This window comes from Pteropus medius, unplaced genomic scaffold (genome assembly GCF_902729225.1).
Source record: "Pteropus medius unplaced genomic scaffold, Ma_sr-lr_union100, whole genome shotgun sequence".
Taxonomy (NCBI): domain Eukaryota; kingdom Metazoa; phylum Chordata; class Mammalia; order Chiroptera; family Pteropodidae; genus Pteropus; species Pteropus medius.
The window spans coordinates 32,727,345-32,747,574 of record NW_024347791.1 but is presented as its reverse complement, the minus strand read 5'-3'; the positions used below and the strand labels follow the sequence as shown (position 1 = coordinate 32,747,574).

The window sequence follows — 20,230 nt, the reverse complement described above, 5'->3', positions numbered from 1 at the left end:
ATCCATCAAAGCTATCTTTTATAATTGAAGGACAGATAAAGAAATTCCCAGACAAAAATAAGCTAAAGAAATTCATCAACAACAAGCCATTATTGCAGGAAATGTTGGAGAAACTTCTTTAAGAAGAACCATATATAAAAAACATGAATAAAGAGTGGTAATAACTACATTCTTTTCATCAAGTACCTCAAATGGAAAAGAATTAAATGCTCCAAGCAAAAGACAGGGTAGCTGAATTGGCAAGAAAATAAGACCCCTACATATGTTGCTTATAAGAGACTCACTTCAGATTAAAAGACAACACAGACTGAAAGGAAGGGGATGAAAAAAATATATTGCCTTGATGAACCTTGAGAGTATTGCACTGAATGAATTTAGTTCGACAGAGAAAGACAACTATCACGTGATTTCATATACATGTGGAATCTAAAAAACAAAAACAATAACAGAAATGAACTCACTGATACAGAGAATATTTTGAGGGCTACTAAATGGGCGGTGTGTTGTGGGAGGATGGTGAAATAGGGCAAAGGGATTAAGAAGTGCAAATGGATGGCTCCAAAATAGATATGGAAATACAAAGTATAGCATAGGGATAATAGTTAATAATGTAATAAATATGTAGAGGGGAAGAGGGGAACTAGATTTAGTTTGTGAGCACTTTGTGAGTTATATAAATCTCTAATCATCATGCTGTACAACTGAAACTAATATATTATTCTATGCCAACTATAATTGAATAAAACTCATTGAATTGTACAATGTAAATACAAGTAACTAATTGTCTATTATATTTTAATAAAACCAGAATAACAGAACAATAGAAAGGCCAAAAATTTCCATATGAACAATAGATAATTTTTCTATGATTTCAATAAAGATCTAAAAATATTAACAATGAATAAAAATTAAAACAAATATATTTCTGTGTAATAAGAATTAATAATTAGATATTGAAATTAAAAAATGATAAAAATTAAGAGAAATAATTTTAAAATTTGTGCAAGGATGTGAACCACAAATCAGTGCTGAGACATTAAATATACCATATTCAGGAATCAGATTATTCAACACTTTTAAGATGTCAATTCTCCTCAAAATTGATTCATAGATTTAATAAAATCTCAACCAAAATTTATGTAATTTTTTTGGTAAAAATTTACCATGAAATTCTATGGTTTAGATGGAAATGCAAAAGATCTACAATATCCAAAACAATTTTGAAAAGAAGAGCAAAATGATATAATTCAGATTATATAATTTTAGTATTTACTATAGCTACATTGCTAAGATACTATGAAACTGGCATAAATATGCATATCGATTAATTGATCAGAACAACAGTCCATAAATAGATTAAAATATATATGGTTAGTTGATGAATAACAATTCAATGAGTAACTAGTAAAATTTCAGTAAATTGTGCTGGAAGAATTAGACAGCCACATGTATAAAAATGAATCTCATCCCTTACTTCACACTGAATACACCTTTTTTTTGTGGCAGATGTTTTATTATTTTTTTCCAGCTTTATTGAAATATAATAGACTATTAGTTGCTCATATTTACATTGTACAATTCAATAAGTTTTTTCAGTTATAGTTGGCATATAATAATATACTAGTTTCAGTTGTACAGCATAGTAATCAGAGATCCACATAACTCGCAAAGTGATTACCCCCCTAAATCTAGTACCCTTCTTCCCCCTTACATATTTATTACATTATTAGCCATCTTCCCCATGCTACACCCTACATCTCCATGTCTATTCTGCAACTATTCATTTGGACCTCTTAAACCCTTTGCCTTTATATACTGTCCCCCCAAAGCCCTACCCATCTAGTAGCCCTCAAAATATTCTCTGTATCTATGAGTTTATTTCTATTTTTGTTGTTGCAATTTGTTTTGTTCTTTAGGTTCCACATGTACATGAAATCATGTGATATTAGTCTTTCTCAATCTGAGCCATTTCATTCAGCGTAATACCTCTAGGTCCATCAAGGCAATATCTTTTTCCATCTCTTTCTTTTTAGTCTATGTGTGTCTTTTAACCTGAAGGGAGTCTCTAGGAGGCAGCATATGTAGGGGTTTTGTTTTCTTATCCCTTCAACCACTCTACCTTTTCCTGGAGTACTTAATTCTTTTTGATTTGAGGTACCTGTTGAAAGTAATGTAGTGATTACCATTCCTTATTCATGTTTTTGACATATGTTTTTTTTCTTCTTAAAGAAGACCTCCAACATTTCCTGTAATACTGGCTTGGTGTTCACAAATTCCTTTCTCTTATTTTTGTCTGGAAAGCTCTTGATCTGTCTTTTGACTTTAAATGATAACTTTGCTGGGTAAAGAATTCTCAATTATAGATCCTAGGTTTTCATCACTTTGAAAATTTTGTGCCAAGCTCTTCAGTCCTGCAGTTTCTTTTGAGAAATCAGTTGCCAGTTATGCGGGTGCGCCCGGGTAGGTAACTAACTGCTTTTCTCTCGCTGCTTTCAAAATTCTCTCTTTGTATTTAATCTTTGGCATTTTAATTATGATGTGTCTTGGTGTGGACTTCTTTGAGTTCTTCTTTCTTGGGACTCTCTCTGAGCTTCCTGCGGTTGTATGTCTATTTCCTTCATCAGGTGAGGGAAGTTTTCCATCAATATTTCTTCAAATAGCTCTTCAATTTCTTGTTTTCATTCAGGTATCCCTATGACACAGATATTCTTACATTTAATTGTGTCCCATAGGCTTTTTAAAATTATTATTATAGTCTTGGCTTCTTTTTCCCTGCCATTCTGATTGAGTGTCCTTGGCTTCCCTGTCGTCTATATCGGTGGTTCATTCTTCTTCTTTATCCATTCTGTTGATTCCTTCTAATACACTCTTCATCTCAGATAATGTATTCTTCATTTCTGACTGGTTCCCATTTATAATTTTCATTTCCATTTTTATGTTTTTTATCTCTGTTAAAATTCTCATTGAATTAATCTACACTTCCCCTAAGTTCATTGATCATCTTTATAACCAATGTTTTGAACTCTGCATCTGTTAGATTGCTTGACTCCATTATTTCTGGATCTCCGTTCTGTTCTTTCACATGGTTTCTGCTTCTTTGTCTTTCCATTTTAGGTGCCTTTATGTATCTTTTTTATGTATAAAGCAAAGTTCCCATGTCTCCTGGTCTTATTAACATGGTTTGTGTAGTGGTGTCCATTGGTACAATCCTGAGAGGGGTTCAACTGTAGGCCAAATTTAGACTCAGCCTGTGCCCCCCTGGGGCTACCTGTTAAGATTCAGCAAGCAATCCACAGATGCTGTGCTTATAGTTTCCTCAAGAAACCATACCAGAAACCAAGACCTGCTGGCACCTGTGTGAGTTTTGACGCTGCTAGCAAGGAGTACTTGACTCATGGTGGACACACTTGGATGTGTCTTGGGCCGTGAGTTGTGGAGACAGAGTTTCTGGGACTCCTCTGGGTGGAGTGACCTCTGTTATCCAGTTTGATGATGACTCAGCTATGGTGGCACTGTATTCACACACTGAGAAGATAGAGGGCTCAACAGAGGAACAGAGGATCCCACCGGCACTTCTGCCCAGGAGAGAGCCTCATCTCCAGCCCTCACTCCAACAACTCAGTGTTCCCCTATAAGCCCCTGGTTCCCCTCGAGAAGCCTATCTGGCTCTGGTGCTTAGAGCAAGCAGGTCAGTCACTGAGAGAGTCCGCTTGCAGACACAGCCCCTTTCAGAGGCGTCTGCAGCTGCTGCAGCCTCTGTCCTATTCAGCCGCTCGTTCCTGGCATCCTTGCATCTTCGCCCCCTCCTTCCTTCTATCCATTGCAGGTTGATTAATTATTTCTTTCCCTAGTTGTAGTGCTTTTGTTTATCTAGATCCTAGATGACTTTCCTTGCTGTTTGCTCCATGTTTCTGTCACAACTTTGATTTATTCACAAGAGGGATGAACAAAACCTCTATCATTCTCGCCATTTTTCTCCTTTCACTATATACACTTTTAAACTTAAAATGAGAATAAATGCAAAAATCTTAAATAAAATACTATCAAAATAAGTCAATAATATAGATAAAAGTAACACCCCATTACCAAATGATACTTGTTCTAATAATGCAAGATTAATTACTATTTAAAAATTTATATAATTTACTATACTAACAGGAGAAAGGAAGAAATAAATCCTATAATAATTCCAATAAATGCACAAAAATTATTTGATAAAATTTACAACTCTTTAATGATAAAATTCTCAGCAAATATAGAATAAAAGAGAATTTCCATAATCTGGTGAAAGCTGTTTCACAAAATCTACAACTAACAAACGTCATACTTAATGTTGAAATATTAAACACTTATCTACTATTCTATTCAGGAGAAAGAAAAAGATGTCCATTATCTCCACTTTTGTTAAATACTTTTTTGCTAGTCATTTCAATGCAATAACACAAGAACAATAAATTAAAGAACACATTAGGATAGGAAAAGAAGAAATAAATTTGCCATCATAACATTACTGGATATGTAGAAAATGTCAATGAATCTGTAAATTAATCTTAGAAATCCTAAGTAAATTTAACCAGATATCTTGATACAGAGTAAATACACAGAAATCAAATTTATTTCTATATACTATCCATAAACTTTTAGAAATAAGTTTTTAAATACCAATACTATTTACAATAGCATTCTATAAAATTAAATACCTAGGGATAAATCTAACAAAGTTGTGCAAGATCTCTAAACTGAAAACTATAAAATATATCAGAGCAATTAAGTAAGGCCCATGTAAATACAAAAGTATTTACTTGTACATATACTTATGTACATCGATTGGAAGCCAGAATATTGTTGAAATGTCAATTCTTACTTAACTGGTTTACAGATTCAATATAATCCTGAAGGGGGAAAAAACAGCATGTTTTGTTTGGGAGACTGACAAGATAATTTAGATTTTATATGAAAATGAAAAAGCCTTAGAATACCCTCAACAATTCTGACAAAGAGCATAATCGAAAGAATTATCTACTAGATATCAAGAATCAGTATAAACCTACAGTAATGAGGAAATTGTAATAGTGGTACAAAGACAGAATATTAGACCAATAAAAGAGAACATAGCCCAATAGAAACAACATACATAAGGTCAACTGATTTATGAGAATGATTCTATTCTAATTCAGTGGAGAAGAATAATATTTTTAACAAATGATGCAGAATCAATTAGATATCCACATGACAGAAAATCCAATTCCTAGCTCATTTCAGGTGTAAAAATTAAGTTGAAGTGGCTATTAGACCTAAATGTGAACGCTAAGATCATCAAGCTATTAGGAAAAACAAACAAACAAACAAACAAAAAAACAAAAAAACAAAGCAAAACCAAAAACAGGGGTTCATTGTCTTGAACTTTGGATAGAATTTTTTTTCTTAAATTGGACACAAAAATTACTGGCTATTAAACACTGACAAATGTACTTGATTAAGAGAGTGAAAAGCTAAATGCAGACTGGGAGAGAATAGTTTGAATATACATATTTGGAAAAGAACTTGTGTAAAACATTTTTAAAAAACCCTCTAGAAACCAATAAAAAATACAGTAAAGTTGAAAAAAGGCAAGTGGCTAGAAAAGATACATCACAAAAAGATATAAGAGAGCACATCTAAATAAATAAAAAAACATAAGAAATAGTGTTCAACATTATGAGTCAATAGATACTGAGAAATACTGAATGATAAATACTGAAATGAAACTATCACTACACACTCACCAGAACACATTTAATTACTATTTTTTAAATTAAATTTATTGGATAACATTGGTTAATAAAATTAAATAGGTTTCAAGTGTACAATTCAATAAAACATTATGTGTATATTGCATTGTGTGTTCACCATCCCAAAGTTAAATCTCTTTCTGTCACCATATATTTGACCCCCATTACCCTTATTTGCCTTCCTTCTCCCCGCTTTCTCTTTGGTAAACACTGAACTGGTGTCTGCATCTATGAGTTTTTGTTTGTTTTGTTTATTTGTTCTTCCAATTTTATATCCCACATATGAGTGAAATCATATGGTTCACAACTTTTTCTGACTTATTTTGCTTAGCATGTTAATCTCAAGATCCATCCATGTTGTCACAAATGGCAGTATTTCATCTTTTCTTATGGCTGAATAATACTCTATTGTATATCTGTATCAATCATTTTTATCCAATCATCTATTAAAAAACACTTTGGTAGTTTCCTTGTTTTGACCATGATGAAAAATTGTGCAATGGACATCGGGGTGCATATATCTTTATGGATAAATGTTTTCAAACTTTTGGGGTAGATACTCAGAAGAGGATTGCTGGGTCATATGGTAATTCTATTCTTAATATTTTGAGAAGCCTCTGACCTGTTTTCTATAGTGGCTGTACCAATAAACAATACTCCAAGTAAATGGCATCCAGAGAAAAGCAGGTGAAGCCATACTTATATCTGAAGAAACAGATATCAAAATAAAAAGCCTAATAAGAGAAAAGATAGACATTTCATAATTACAAAGTGGACCATACTTGAAGAAGACATAGCATTTATCAATATATACACTTCCAGTCGGGGAGCACTGAAATATTTAAAGTAACTATTAACAGAACTAAGGAAAGAAACTCACAAAAACACAATTATAGTAGGGTACCTAAATACCCCACTGTTGGATATGGACAGATCATCCAAACAGGAAATCAATAAGGAAATAACATCCTTAAATGACACATTATACCAATAGGATATCATTGACATTTACAGAGCTTTTCATCCCAAAATTGCAGCTTATGCATTCTTCTCTAGTGCACATGGAACATTCTTGAGGATAGACCATATGTTGGCACACAAAACTAACCTTAGAAAATTTAAGAAGATTGAAATCATACTAAGCATATTCTCCAACCATGATGCTTTTAAACTGGAGATCAACTGCAAAAAGAAAGCAGAAAAAATCATAAATATGTGGAGATAAAGTAACATATTACTAAAAAATGCCTGGGTCAAAGAAGAAATAAAAGGAGAAATCAAAAGATACATAGACACAAACAAGAATGAAAACACAACATATCAAAACTTTTGGGATATAGCAAAAGCAGTAATAAGAAGAAAGTTCATATCATTATATGCCTATCTCAAGAAACAACAAAGATTCTAAATAAACAACCTAACACATCATCTTAAAAAACTAGAAAAACAAATGAAACCCAAAGTTAGCAGAAAGAAGGAAATAATCAAATTAGAACAGAATTAAATGAAATTGAAAACGAAAAGACAATAGAAAAAAATAATGCAACACAGAGCTGGTTTTTTGAAAAGATCAATAAAATCGACAAACCCCTGGCTACATACGGGAATTCTAGGAAAGACTATATGCCACCAAGTTCAATAACTTAGAAGAAATGGACTAGTTCTTAGAAATATACAACCTTCCAGGACTGAATCATGAAGAACTGGAAAATCTAAATAGACCAATCAACAGTATGGAAATCAAACACCATCTGAACCCCCACCGCCCCCCAAAAAATGTCAACGTCCAGGACCAGAAAACTTCACTAGTGAATTCTACCAAACTTTAAAAGATGATTTAATGTCTGTTCTTCTTAAACTCTTCAAAAAACAGAAGAAGAAACAATGTTTCTTAACTCATTTTATATGGCCAACATTAATCTGATACTTAAACTTGGTAAGGATAACATAAGAAAAGAAAACTACATTCTAATGTTTGTGATGAATACAGATGTAAAAATCTTAAACAAAATACTAGCAAATCAAATATATTTAATTATTAAAACTAGTGTTTTGCAATCTGTGGCTCATGGACCAAATCTGGTCTGCAGCCAGTTTTGTGGATTAAGAATTTTTTTACACTTTTAAAAGGTGAGAAAAATTATATGCAACCGAGATTATATGTGGCTCCAAAATATTTACTGCCTGGCCCTAATAGAAAGCATATGTTTGTTCCAAATCAAGTGCTAATTTTTGGCAATTTTTTTTTTTTTACATTTCTTGCATTACATTTCTTTAATCTCTAATATGGTTGATGGTTTTGTGGATGGATAACAGCAGTTTGGAAAAATCTTAGACAGTATATACTATAGAACTTGAAAATGATTCTCAGATTTCTCTTTTGGGTATAAGTACAACAGAAATAAATGTTTTTAGCCATAAAAAAACATCAACACTTAGTTCTTTGCAACTTTATAATAGTCAAACACTGGAAACAAACCAAATGTTTATCAACATTAAGAAGGTAAATTTAGTTTTGTATATTTATACAATGGAACACTGTGGCACTGAAAAAGAACCAACTACTAATAAATGCAACAACTAGATGGATCATATTGAAGCAGTATTGATTGAAAGAAGTCAGACTCAAAAGAACACATAAAAGAGTAAATATTATGTGCTTCCATTTATATGATGTTCCAAAACAGGCAAAACTAATCTGAAGTTACAGAAGTCAGAATAGTGGCAATCCATAAGTGATTACTGACAGACAGGGGGGCATAGATATGCCTCCAGATATTTGGAATGTTCTGTATCTTTTACTGTGTTGTCATTACAGTGGTGTAAATACATCTGTAAAAGCTCATCAATCTATAAACTTAAGATGTATGCACTTTATTGTATATGTTACACTTAAAATTAAAAGAGGTTTAAAATTCACAGATACCCTGAATTCTATTCACAGACACTAGAACACAGACATATTCACAGAGGTTAGAACTACTGGCCTAAGACGAAAATGATATAAACAATGTTCTCGAAAGATGAGATAGAGAAGATATTTTGAGGGCATTGGTTGAGTTTGTGAAACATGGCTATTAATGAGTCATGAAGTTGGGCAAAAATTCCTTAAAGACATGCCTTATTGGGTGTCCAAATAACTAAACCACTAATATGGTAGAGAATTTTGTGTAGCAACACAAAATGACCCTGGATAAAGAAGAAGGATGAGCCAACATGCAAGAGAAAGATGATTAAGAAGTCAAACAAAGTAGAAAACAAAGAAGGCACAGAGAAATGCTAAAAAAGCAATGTCTGAAAAAATTCTGTGTGTGAACATGAAGATTTGGAGAAGAATTTTAATTCTTGTTTTCATGGGTGTACCTAGATCTTAAGGAAGTGAACATGTGTCTTGGATATGGCAAGAACCATCTCTTCCACTGAGAAAGGTGAGGAGGTGTGGATGTAGAAAAGATTAATAATAAAGGCTTAAACTAAGAAAGCAATTGAAAGAATGGAGAGGATGAAATGTTAGAAATATTAAGGGAAAATATTAAGGACGGGTTGTGTAGATGGCTTAGAGGAGAAAAATAAGGCATCTAAAATAATTCTCAGTTTTCTTTTGGGGTAAATGGGAGATGATGTTCACTTGAGAAACAAAAATATAGCAGGAAAAATGGAGATGGAGAAAGGTGATGAGTTCAGTCTTGGTGAGTTGGCATTTGAGATATGTATCCAACCTCTCTATACCCAATTTAAGCTAGAGATATACATATAATCTAGTTAGAAATAAATAGAAATATTTATTTAATAGTTATCAGCAGATAGATTTTAGTTATTTTCTGTGGATGAAATAAACCAGGGAAACTGTATAAGCAATTGGAAAGAACAGAATCCTGGGGAAGAGTGAGAGTAAAGAAGAAAACATAGAAAATTATTAGGAGCAGATGGGAAGATAGGAGAAAAGAAAACCTAAGAAAAATGATGTCTATAGCTTGCAGAGGAAGAGAGAATTATGAGAAAAGCATCCTCAACTGCTTTAAATGCTGCAGATGGAGCAAGAGTTGGAAACATAGCTCTTAAATTATGGTCCATAGATACTAGGGTGTTTCTACAAGTCTTTCGATGGTTTTGTGAAGTTAAAACTACTTCCATAATAATATTGTTTTACTTGCTGTTTTTACTGAGCTTACATTTTTATTGGTGGTGCAAAATAATAGTTGATAAAACTGCTTGTGCCTCAGCATGCACCAGGCTAGTGACACCAATTACACAAGCAGTCATTGGATCGTTTACCACCACACTTTCAGGAAAAATAAATGGCCAGTTTTACTTAATGTCTTTGATGAAGCAGTAAAAAATAATTGTATTACATTTTGACTGTTTTAATAATCCATGTGGTGAGATGGAAGTATACATAGAGCATTTGTGCTGTATTCTGATATATAAGATGTTTGCTTTGAGCATAAGCACTCATACAATTGTTGGAGTTGGAAGGTAAACTAGCCCCATTTTTCATGGAATAATGTTTTTACTTGAAAGAGTGACCTCCGGAAACACTTGCATTACTCATATTTAGATATTTTGCAGATATTTTCTCAAAAATGAATGAGTGAACCTGTCATGTCAGGGACAAAACAGATGGCATTTGCTGCTAATAATAAAATTTAAACTTTCAAGTGAATATTGAAATTTTGGAAAACTCATATCTATTCCTGAGAGTGTGACATTTTCCAATATTTAGAGACTTTTCTGATAAGATTGGTAGGGATTATTAATGCATGGGATTTTTTTGATATTGTTTTAACATTTGGAAAATCTGCGCAACTCAGAGAACAAATATTTTCCAAATGACCTATGCTTGATGTTACAAAATAAAGTATGACTAAAACATCTATTCAGAGTTCAAGAAGACTAGTGGAATTTAAATCAATGGCATATGACACATTCAGTGATATGATTTACGATTTCACATTCCAACTAAACTGAAGAAACTACCACCTGCTGAATTTTTGTGCAGTATCAAAGAAGAATGTTCACTATTATCCAAAAACATTATTAAAATACTTTCCTATATGAGGATATATGTTTTCTTCACATAATTCAACTAAAGCATCTCATTGCAACAGATTAGATGCGAAAGCAGAGCAGTGATGTGAATCTAGCTATCTTCTATAAAGCCAGATGATAAAGAAATTTTTCTGTTTATCCTTATAATTGCTTCCATTTTTGATTTAGTAATGTTGTGTCCATATCATCACATATATACAGGTTTATTACATTATTAGCATCGTATGGCATTCAAAATGAATTAAATATTTCATTATAAAATAACCTCTTTTAAAAAATAATTATTTTTTGCTGAAAAGTCTATTCTCACAGATTACTAATATAGTTACACAATCTGTGTGTTGGTTAGTGTTTATGTAGAGTATCTTTTTTATCTCTTACTTTTCTTATTGATATGTCTCATATAAACAAATATTTGGATTATGTTTTTAAATTCTATCTGACAGATTTAGAATATTTAGTTCCATTTACAATGAATACAAGTATGGATATCAGCAGACTATCAAAAAACATGACTTTGAACTGCATAGGTCCACTTATACATGGAACTTTTCAATAAATACATTGGAAAAATATTTTAGAGATTTGGGATATTTGAAAAAAGTCGCAAATGAACTGCATAGTAGTTGGAAATTTCAAAAAATAAGGAAAAAGGTATTTCATGAATGCATAAAATATATGTAGAGACTAGTCTATTTTATCATTTGCTACCATAACATACACACAAATATATTATAAAAAGTTAAAATTTACCAAAATTATGCACACACTTACAGACTGTACATGGTGCCATTTGTAGTGGAGAAAAGGTGAACAAACTTAAGGATGCATTATTAAATCATAACCGCATAAAATTAACTATAGTACACACTGTATGACTGTAATAATTTTGTAGTTACCTCCTGTTACTATTGTGATGAACTCAAATGTTGCCAGTATCTCCTTAAAATGCCATATGATGCTAATCATTTCTGCATGAGCAATTCACCTCCTTAATAAATTGCACATCACAGTAAAAAGTGGTCTCACAATTCTTGCATATTTTTCACCATGTTTCATGCAATACCATAAACCCATATGAAGTACCACTAGTGATACTGGAAGTGCCCCCAAGAAGCAAAGTCATGACATTACAAGAAAAGGTTGAACTGCTTGATATGTACCAAAGATTGAGGGCTGCAGCTACAGTTGCCAGCCATTTCAAGATAAATGAATCTAGTGTAAGGACCATTTTTTAAAAAGAAAAGAAAATTCATAAAGCCATTGCTACTAATCCCCAAAATTTGAAGGGAAAAGATAAATACCAGCTGCTAGTCTTTTGGTTGCATAACAAGAAAAACTGGACAATGAGAACCCTTTTTCTGGATTGGTTCCATTGATTAGTCCCTGAAGTCAGGAAGTACCTTACCAATAAGGGGCGGCCTTTTCAAGTTTTTTTTTTAATATTGAACAATGCCCTTGGCCACCCAGAACCATATGAGTTCAACGCCAAAGTCATCAAAGTGATCTACTTGCCCCTAAACATGTCTCTAATTCAGCTGCTAGATTAGGGGGTCATAAGGACCTTTAAGACTTACTATACATGATATTCCATGGAAAAGATTGTCAACACTATCAGAAATAATCCTGATAGAACATTAGGAAAGTCTGGAAGGATTACACCACTGAAGATGCTATCACAGTTATAGAAAAAGCTGTGAAAGCCATCAGGCCCCAAACAATTTCTGCTGTAGAAAACCATGTCCAGGTGTTGCGCATGACTTCACAAGATTTACAACGGAGCATAAACATAGAAATAGTGAAAAAGATAGTGGATATGACAAAAAAGTGAGGGGTGAAGTGTTTCAAGGTATGGATCTTGGAAGAATTCAAGAGCTATTAGACACCACAGCAGAGGAATTAACAGGAGGTGACTTGATGAAGATGCATGCTTCCAAACCAGTGCCAGACGATGAGGAAGAAGACAGAAAAAAGCAGTACCAGATAAGTTATTAGACAATATGGCAGATAGGCTTTAATTATTCAAGACTTTTCAACTTTTTTTTATGACAGAAATCCTTCTACAAACGGACACTGAATCTAAAGCAAATGATGGAAGAAAGATTGGTACGGTATAGAAACATTTTTAGAGAAATGAAAAAGGAAAAAGTCAGTCCGAAATTATGATGTACTTCTATAAAGTTACACCAAATGTGCTTGCCTTTTCTGCCTCCTTTTCCACCTCTTTCACCTCTTCTGCCTCTGCCATCACGGAGACAGCAAGACCAACTCGATTCTTTTCTTCCTCTTCCTCAGTATACTCAACATGAAGATGACAAAGATGAAGACTTTTACGATAATCCAATTCCACTAAATGAATAGTAAATAATCATTGGGCTGTGCAGTTAAACTTGTATGTTGTATTATGAGTGTCTTTATGTGAAAATCTAATAATTTAATGCAAAAACTTTAAGAGTTGCTTTTGTATCATCATCATCATCATTGCCTAAGTAATCACTATGTAGAGCACTGTGTACAAGACTTGTGACTGACATTTAATATAAAATTAATAATATGTTAATTTTCTTACTGTTTTATAACTTCACTTTCAAAGAATTACATTACCATAAAATACACCTCTCGTAATTAGATAAAGAGCGTATTAGCCTATCATCACAGGTAAGTGGTTCTAAAAGATGAAATAGTGTTTCTGATACTGTATTATGAATATGACTGTAATACTGTATGCCATAAAAATTTTATAATGATTCATTCATTAATGAATAGGTTAAGCTACCATAAAGCAATCATGCTAGGTTATCAATTATGCTAGATTATCATAAAGCAATCATATTGTTGCTTCTTCATAATTAATGCATGAATGATTATAGCTATAAATAAATATGAATTTATTTTACACATTATCTTTTCATTGTTGATGTCTAGTATTAGTTATCCATATAACATCTACATTGTTTTGTGTCATGTATGATAATATTGATGTAGGTACTAACAAAGATGATTCATCTTATAAACATATTACATAAACTTTCAGTATCAATAAATACAGTACTGTTAATATATTTTTCTTCCTTACGACTTTCTTAATAGCATTTTTTCTCTAGCTTACTTTGTTGTAAGAATATAGTGTATAATACATTTAACATACAAAATATGTGTTAATCAACTGTTTATATTATCGGGAAAGTCAATATTAGGCTATTAGTAGTTAAATTTTGGGGGTGTATAAAGTTATACATGGATTTTCAGTTACGGCGGGGGGAGTTGGTGTATGTAATTCTGCATTATTCAAGCATCAACTGTATTTGGTTTTATTTCTGTGATCTTAGTACGAGTTTTTATATTTTCCCATCTGATCTTTGTTCCTTTTTCTACCTTTTATTGCCTCCTTTTGGATTTGTTTTATTATACTCTAATATTCCTCTGTAAATTTGAAAGTTAAACTTTCCTTTTATATTAGTGATTACCCAGAACATATGACAAATTATATACTATAGTCATCAAATCTTAATATTAAATATTTTAATCTTTCTCCTGAACAATGAAAAAGTTTACTTTCAATCCTTTTTACCTATATTGTTTTGTATATTTTAGTTCCATAAATATTTTGAGTTCCAGAAGACATTATTGTTGCTGTTTTATACAGACAATATTTATTTATATTTAACCACACAGTTATCATTTTCATTGCTCTTAATTGCTTCTGGCATCTTTCATGTCTTTTGTTTTAAAAACACCCTTTAGTATTTACTTAAGTTAGTTTGCTTTTGCCATGTTCTCTTAGTTTTTGCTTGTCTGATAATATCTTTATTTCATTTCAATTCTTGAGATATAATTTTTCTGAGTATATAGTTCTAATTTAGCATTCACTTTTTCATCAGCATATTAACTCTAATTTCAATATCTTCTACCTTTCATTGTTGCTGTTGAAAAGACATTCATCCATCATATCGTTGCTCTATTGAAGTTAATCTTTTTTTCCTTTAATGGTAATATTATTTTTTTTCTGCAATGTCACTGTGATAAGTCTAAATGTTGCTTGCTTTTTATTCATCCTGCTTGAAACCTGTTGAGCTTTCTAAACATGAGATTCAATGTCTTTCATCAATTCTAAAAGCCATTATTTCTTCAAATGTTGCTTTTCTGCCATTCTTTTCTCAACTTGTGGAACACTTCTCACTTTATATTATATGTTTACTGTCTTTTTACTCTCTCACCTCTCTTTTCTATTCTTCCAGCTTTTTTTTCTTCATTCATCACAATTTCTTCTAACTAACTTCCAGTAATGCTCTCTTTACCATGTCTAATCTTCCCTTGAGTTTTCATGTTAGGTTTTCATGTTAGATTCAATTTCTAGCTTTTCTTTCTTTATTTTTTTTTCAAATCTCAAATGTCATTCTTTATGTTTGCCGTTTCTTGCAGTTTCAGCTTGTAATTTCCTTGTCCACATTACAAATAGTTGTTTGAAGTCTATGTCAGGTAATTCAAAAATCTTGAGTGTCTATAGGTTCATTTTTATTATCTTTCATTGTGATATATCTGGTTCATGCTGCTTTGTCTTTTCATATGTCTTTTTATCATTGTATTCTAGTTACTGAAATTAAAAATATTGAAATAAATAATTTAAAGCCTAGGATAATGTTTCTTTTTGTTTATTCCCCCAAAATTGCAGACATGAATAATATGAAATCACCTTAACCCAATTTCCAAACTTAAGATTTTTCTTACAGAGATGACTTGAACCAGTCCTGAATTCCATGTCAGGAGTGGTATAATCCTGATCCGCTCTTATTTATAATGTATAGGCCTTTGGGATCCAAAAAATAAGTTCAAGTTGGTTGACCCGTGCCAGGCTCTCTATTCCTACTTTGGTTCTCCTTTGTTCATGAGATTGTGAAACGAGCTTCTCAGCTGTCACATCCTCAGATCTGAAAACGCATCACTGGCAAATGATCCAAAAATCATAGTCACTTTTCTTGGATTTCTGTCTTTTTTCCTAAGTCCTTCACTATCTTACTAGTTTTTTCAAAGCTTACAGTATTTTTTCCCTATATTTTTAGTTGTTTTTAGCACAGGAGTCATTCAAAATTACTCAATCTGTCATTATTAGAAGTGGATGTCCCTAATATCCTAAATTGACTTAGCCATGTATTTCCTTCATAAACACCATAAGAATTGGTATTTTCAGATGAGCTTTTTGGAGTGGAGGAGGTAAAATCTGTGAGCCCTTGAATATGTAGGTCAAATTGTGTATATAGATTCACTTTTTTTTGTGGTGTATATTTCATTGCATTTTATCCAATAAAATATATGTCTATTCACCTACAATAGAATAATTTCAAAAGTTAAATAAATTTATTTTTTAGATAAACCCACAGTCAAAATCTTTAGAAGATATCAGTGAAGATTGTGTAGAGGTCTTGATCTTATAAACCCTACTGGAATCTTTTACAGAAACATAATTTTGAAGAGGAATTATTTAATGAGATAATAAATATAGGTTCCAACTGGAAGAGGAGAAAAGGAATATGATGGTTATAAAAGCCCTTACATTCTAATGGGTTAAATTTTGTGCATTGAATATTAGCATTTGTGGAGTTAATTCAAATAGCCCATCCACCGACACAGGAGGCAAAGAGGAGTGTTGGGTCAGCAGCCCCAAGGAAGACAATGAACAAAGTGTTCTCTTGGCTGTGCTTGCCCCCAAGGACACTTTCCGTTGCTTCCATGGGTGCTATCTGATACTTTGGTCATTCCCATGGATATTGCTTCTCTGCTTTGCTCTAGGACAAGGCTGGTCCCTCTGCTCTAGGACACGGCTGGTCCCGCCCTCCCTAACACTAGCTAGGCAGCACATTTGGCTCTCATCCACGCGGGAAGACCCTTGTTTCCTGGGATGAAGCAATCTCCCTCCTATTTGCTCACATATAAAACAATGCCTGCTCTTGGCTGGCTGCCTTTTCCTGCAGCTCCAACCCAACAAGTGCTGAAGTCTCCTTGTACTGCAAGTAATAAACGGTATGTCTCACTCTGCTGGCCCTCTTGGTGGGTTTTTGGAATATCCAAGGCCCAGGTGCAGGTTTCTGGCCTGGAGCTCCTGTGTTACAGCATTGGTAAAGCATTTATGAATATCTGAAATATAAGCAATGAGATGATCATTTCTCTTTTTCAACCTCCCCTAAATCTTTGAAGAAATCACTATTTTTTTCCCTCTTTTTATATAACCAAAATCCAAGAAGCTATTTGAAAATGGAGGGGAATAGTATATTTTAGATTGACTAACAGCATAAATTTGGATATATTTACTGAAGAAGATATGGAAATAGAATAAAATATTAAGATTAATATTTTTGGATAGATTTATGTTTATAAGATTTAAATGCTATATTTTTTTAAAAAATTAGATATGCTGTGTATCTTTGTCATCTTCAAATTGTTTTAATATCTGAAAGGTTTTGTTTGTGTTGCAGAATTCATTGGCATATTGATGCATAAAATAATTTAGCAGCATAAATGAAAATTTTTCATTTAAATATTCATATACATCGCATTTTATTATTGTTAACCTAAATATTAGATAAATAGGTTAAGAATAATTATTAAATAGAAAAGTCCCGATTATACGCAAATGTTACCAGTCGACGTCTGTTCGTTGTTCACAGTACATAATCCGAAGATATTGAGCATAGCCGCTGCAATTCTAATGGCCAAGAAAGTTAATTACCTACAGAAATTGCCCAAACAATAGCAATCTTCATGATGGCCTTAGTCCGTGAATTGAAATGGCTATGCTCAATAGGATTACGTATTGCTACATACCGATCCAGCGAGATAGCGCAGAGGTGCATGATGGACGCCGTAGAAAATAAAACATCCAAAGAAATCCAGACGGGGCACAAATATCTAGGTAGTGGCCAGACATAATCTGAAAGAGAAGAGAGAGAAGATAAGACTATATTATTCAAATTATACTAACTTTAGTTTTAAATTTTAGTCTACTTATTTTGCCCCTCATAATATAAGCTCGTTAAAGAAGTGAAATTTGGGAAAGGTTTTCCATAGTAATGGTGATGACGATGATGATGATGGTCATACCTTCAGTGTTACATTATTTTTTATCAAGGTAAAACTTACAGAACATAAAATTAATCACTTTAAAGTATAAAATCCAGTGGTATTTAGTACATTCACAATATTAAGCAACCATTATCACTTTCTAGTTCCAAAACATTTCACCTTTCAGAAAGGAAACCACTACCCACTATGCAGTCACTCCCCATTTTTCACTCCCCCAACCTCTGATAATCTCTAATCTGCTTTTTTGTCTCTGGATTTAGCTAATCTTGATATTTCATATAAATGGAATCATAAAATAGGTGACCTTTTGTGTCTGGCTTCTTTCATTTAGCATTCTCTTTTGAGGTTCATCTATTTTGTAGCTTGTATCAATATTTAACCCTTTTTATGGCTAATGCCCTTATCAGTTGAGATATTTTCGATGACTTTGTAAATGCAATTGATTTCTTAATTTACTTTATGGATTGTTCATTGCTGGTGTAGAACTATAACTGGTTTCCATGTGTTAATCTTGTATTCTGCAGCTTTGCTAAATTTATTTATTAGATCTATTTTTTTGTGCGTGAGTGAATTCTATAGGATTTTCCCTATATAAGATCATGTCATCTGCGAAGAGATAATTTTTTCTTTAACCAATTTTTCTCTGCCTTTTATTTTTTTTTCTGCTTAATTGCTCTAGATAGAATTTCCAGTACAACATTAAATGGAAACAGTAAAAGGAAGCATCCTGTTTTTTTCTTGATCTTAATGGAAAATATTTCATTCTTTCACGATTGAGTAGTATGTTAGCTGTGGGCTCTTCATAAATGACGTTTATCATGGTGAGCAAGTTTCCTTCTATATCTGTTTGGTTGAATGTGTTTATCAAGAAAGAGTGATAGATTTTGTCAAATGCTTTTTCTGTATAAATAGAGATGATCACATTTTTTGTAACCTTCAATTTATTACTGTGATGCATTATATTATTTTTGAATTTCTTTTTCTTATTATATGTTGAACCACCCATGCATTCCTGGGATAAACCCCACTTGGTCATAGTGTATAATATGATGCTGGATTTAGTTGGCTAGTATTTTGTTGAGGATTTTTGCAACTACAGGCATAAGTGATATTGGTCTATAATTATCTTTTCTTGTGATGTCATTATTTGGCTTTAGTTTCTGGATAATGGTGGTCTCACAAAATAAGTTAGGAAATATTTCCTTATCCTTTGTTTTTTAGGAGTTGGAGAAGGATTGGTGTTAACCCTTCTTTAAATGTCTGGTAAAATTTGCCAGCGAAACTTTCTGGCCCTGGACTTTCTTTGTTAAAAGTTTTTCTGATTACTGATTCAATATCTTTATTGTTATAAATCTCATCAGGTTCTCTATTTCTTCTTGATTCACTTTTGGTAGTTTGTGTGTTTCTAAGAATATGTTCATTTCATCCAGGTTTTCAGAATTATTGTTATAGAATTGTTCATTGTATTCTTTTATAATATTTTAATTTTTGTAAGATTGGTAATAATACTCCACTTTTTGATTTAATTTATAATTTTAGTGATTTGTGTCTTCTCATTTTTTTTCTTAGTCACTCTAGTTAATGGTTTACTAAGTTTGTTTACTTCTCAAAAAACCAACTTTTGGTCTTAATTATCTTTGGTGTTTCTACTCTATATGTTATCTTCACTTTAATCTTTACTATTTCCTTTATTTTTCTAGTTTGGGTTAAGTTTGTTCTTTTCTAGCTTTTTAAATCTAAATTTAGGTTATTTCCCTCTGAGCACTGTTTTTGCTACATCCAATAAGTTTTGGTATGCTCTAGTGTTCCTATACCCTAATAATGAATTATCAGAAAAAGAAGTAAAAAAAAATAATTCCTATTGCAACTGAAACAAACAAGCAAAAAATAAACTACCTAAGAATAAATTTAATGAACCATGTGAAGGAAGAATATAATGAAAACTTTAAGACTCTATTAAAAGAAATTGAAGAAGGTATAAAGAAATGGAAAGATATTCTGTATTCTTGGATTGAAAGAATCAACATTGTTGAAATGACCTTATTACCTAAAACATTATACAGATTTAATGCAATCCCCATCAAAATCCCACTGGCACTCCTTAAAGAAATAGAACAAAAAAATCACCAGATTTGTATGGAAGCACAAAAGACCCCCAAAGTCATCCTGAGAAGAAAGAATGAGGCTGGAGGCATCACTCTGCCCAACTTCAAATTATATTACATAGCAACAATAATCAAAATGGCATGAAATTGGCATAAAAACAGACAGACCAGTGGAACAGAATCAAGAGTCCAGAAGTAACCTCATGTTTATACGGGCAAAAGCATACA

The 20,230-nt window shown here is 32.4% G+C and overlaps 1 protein-coding gene across 1 annotated transcript in view; it reads right to left on the bottom strand.

Moving 5' to 3' along the window:
• HTR2C (5-hydroxytryptamine receptor 2C) overlaps positions 1–20,230 on the bottom strand; it is a 210,392-nt gene that overhangs the window by 75,787 nt on the left and 114,375 nt on the right. Inside the window, exon 3 of the mRNA XM_039878274.1 lies at positions 17,545–17,745. Coding sequence (XP_039734208.1) covers positions 17,545–17,745 — 201 coding nt within the window. The remainder of the gene's footprint in view (positions 1–17,544; positions 17,746–20,230) is intronic.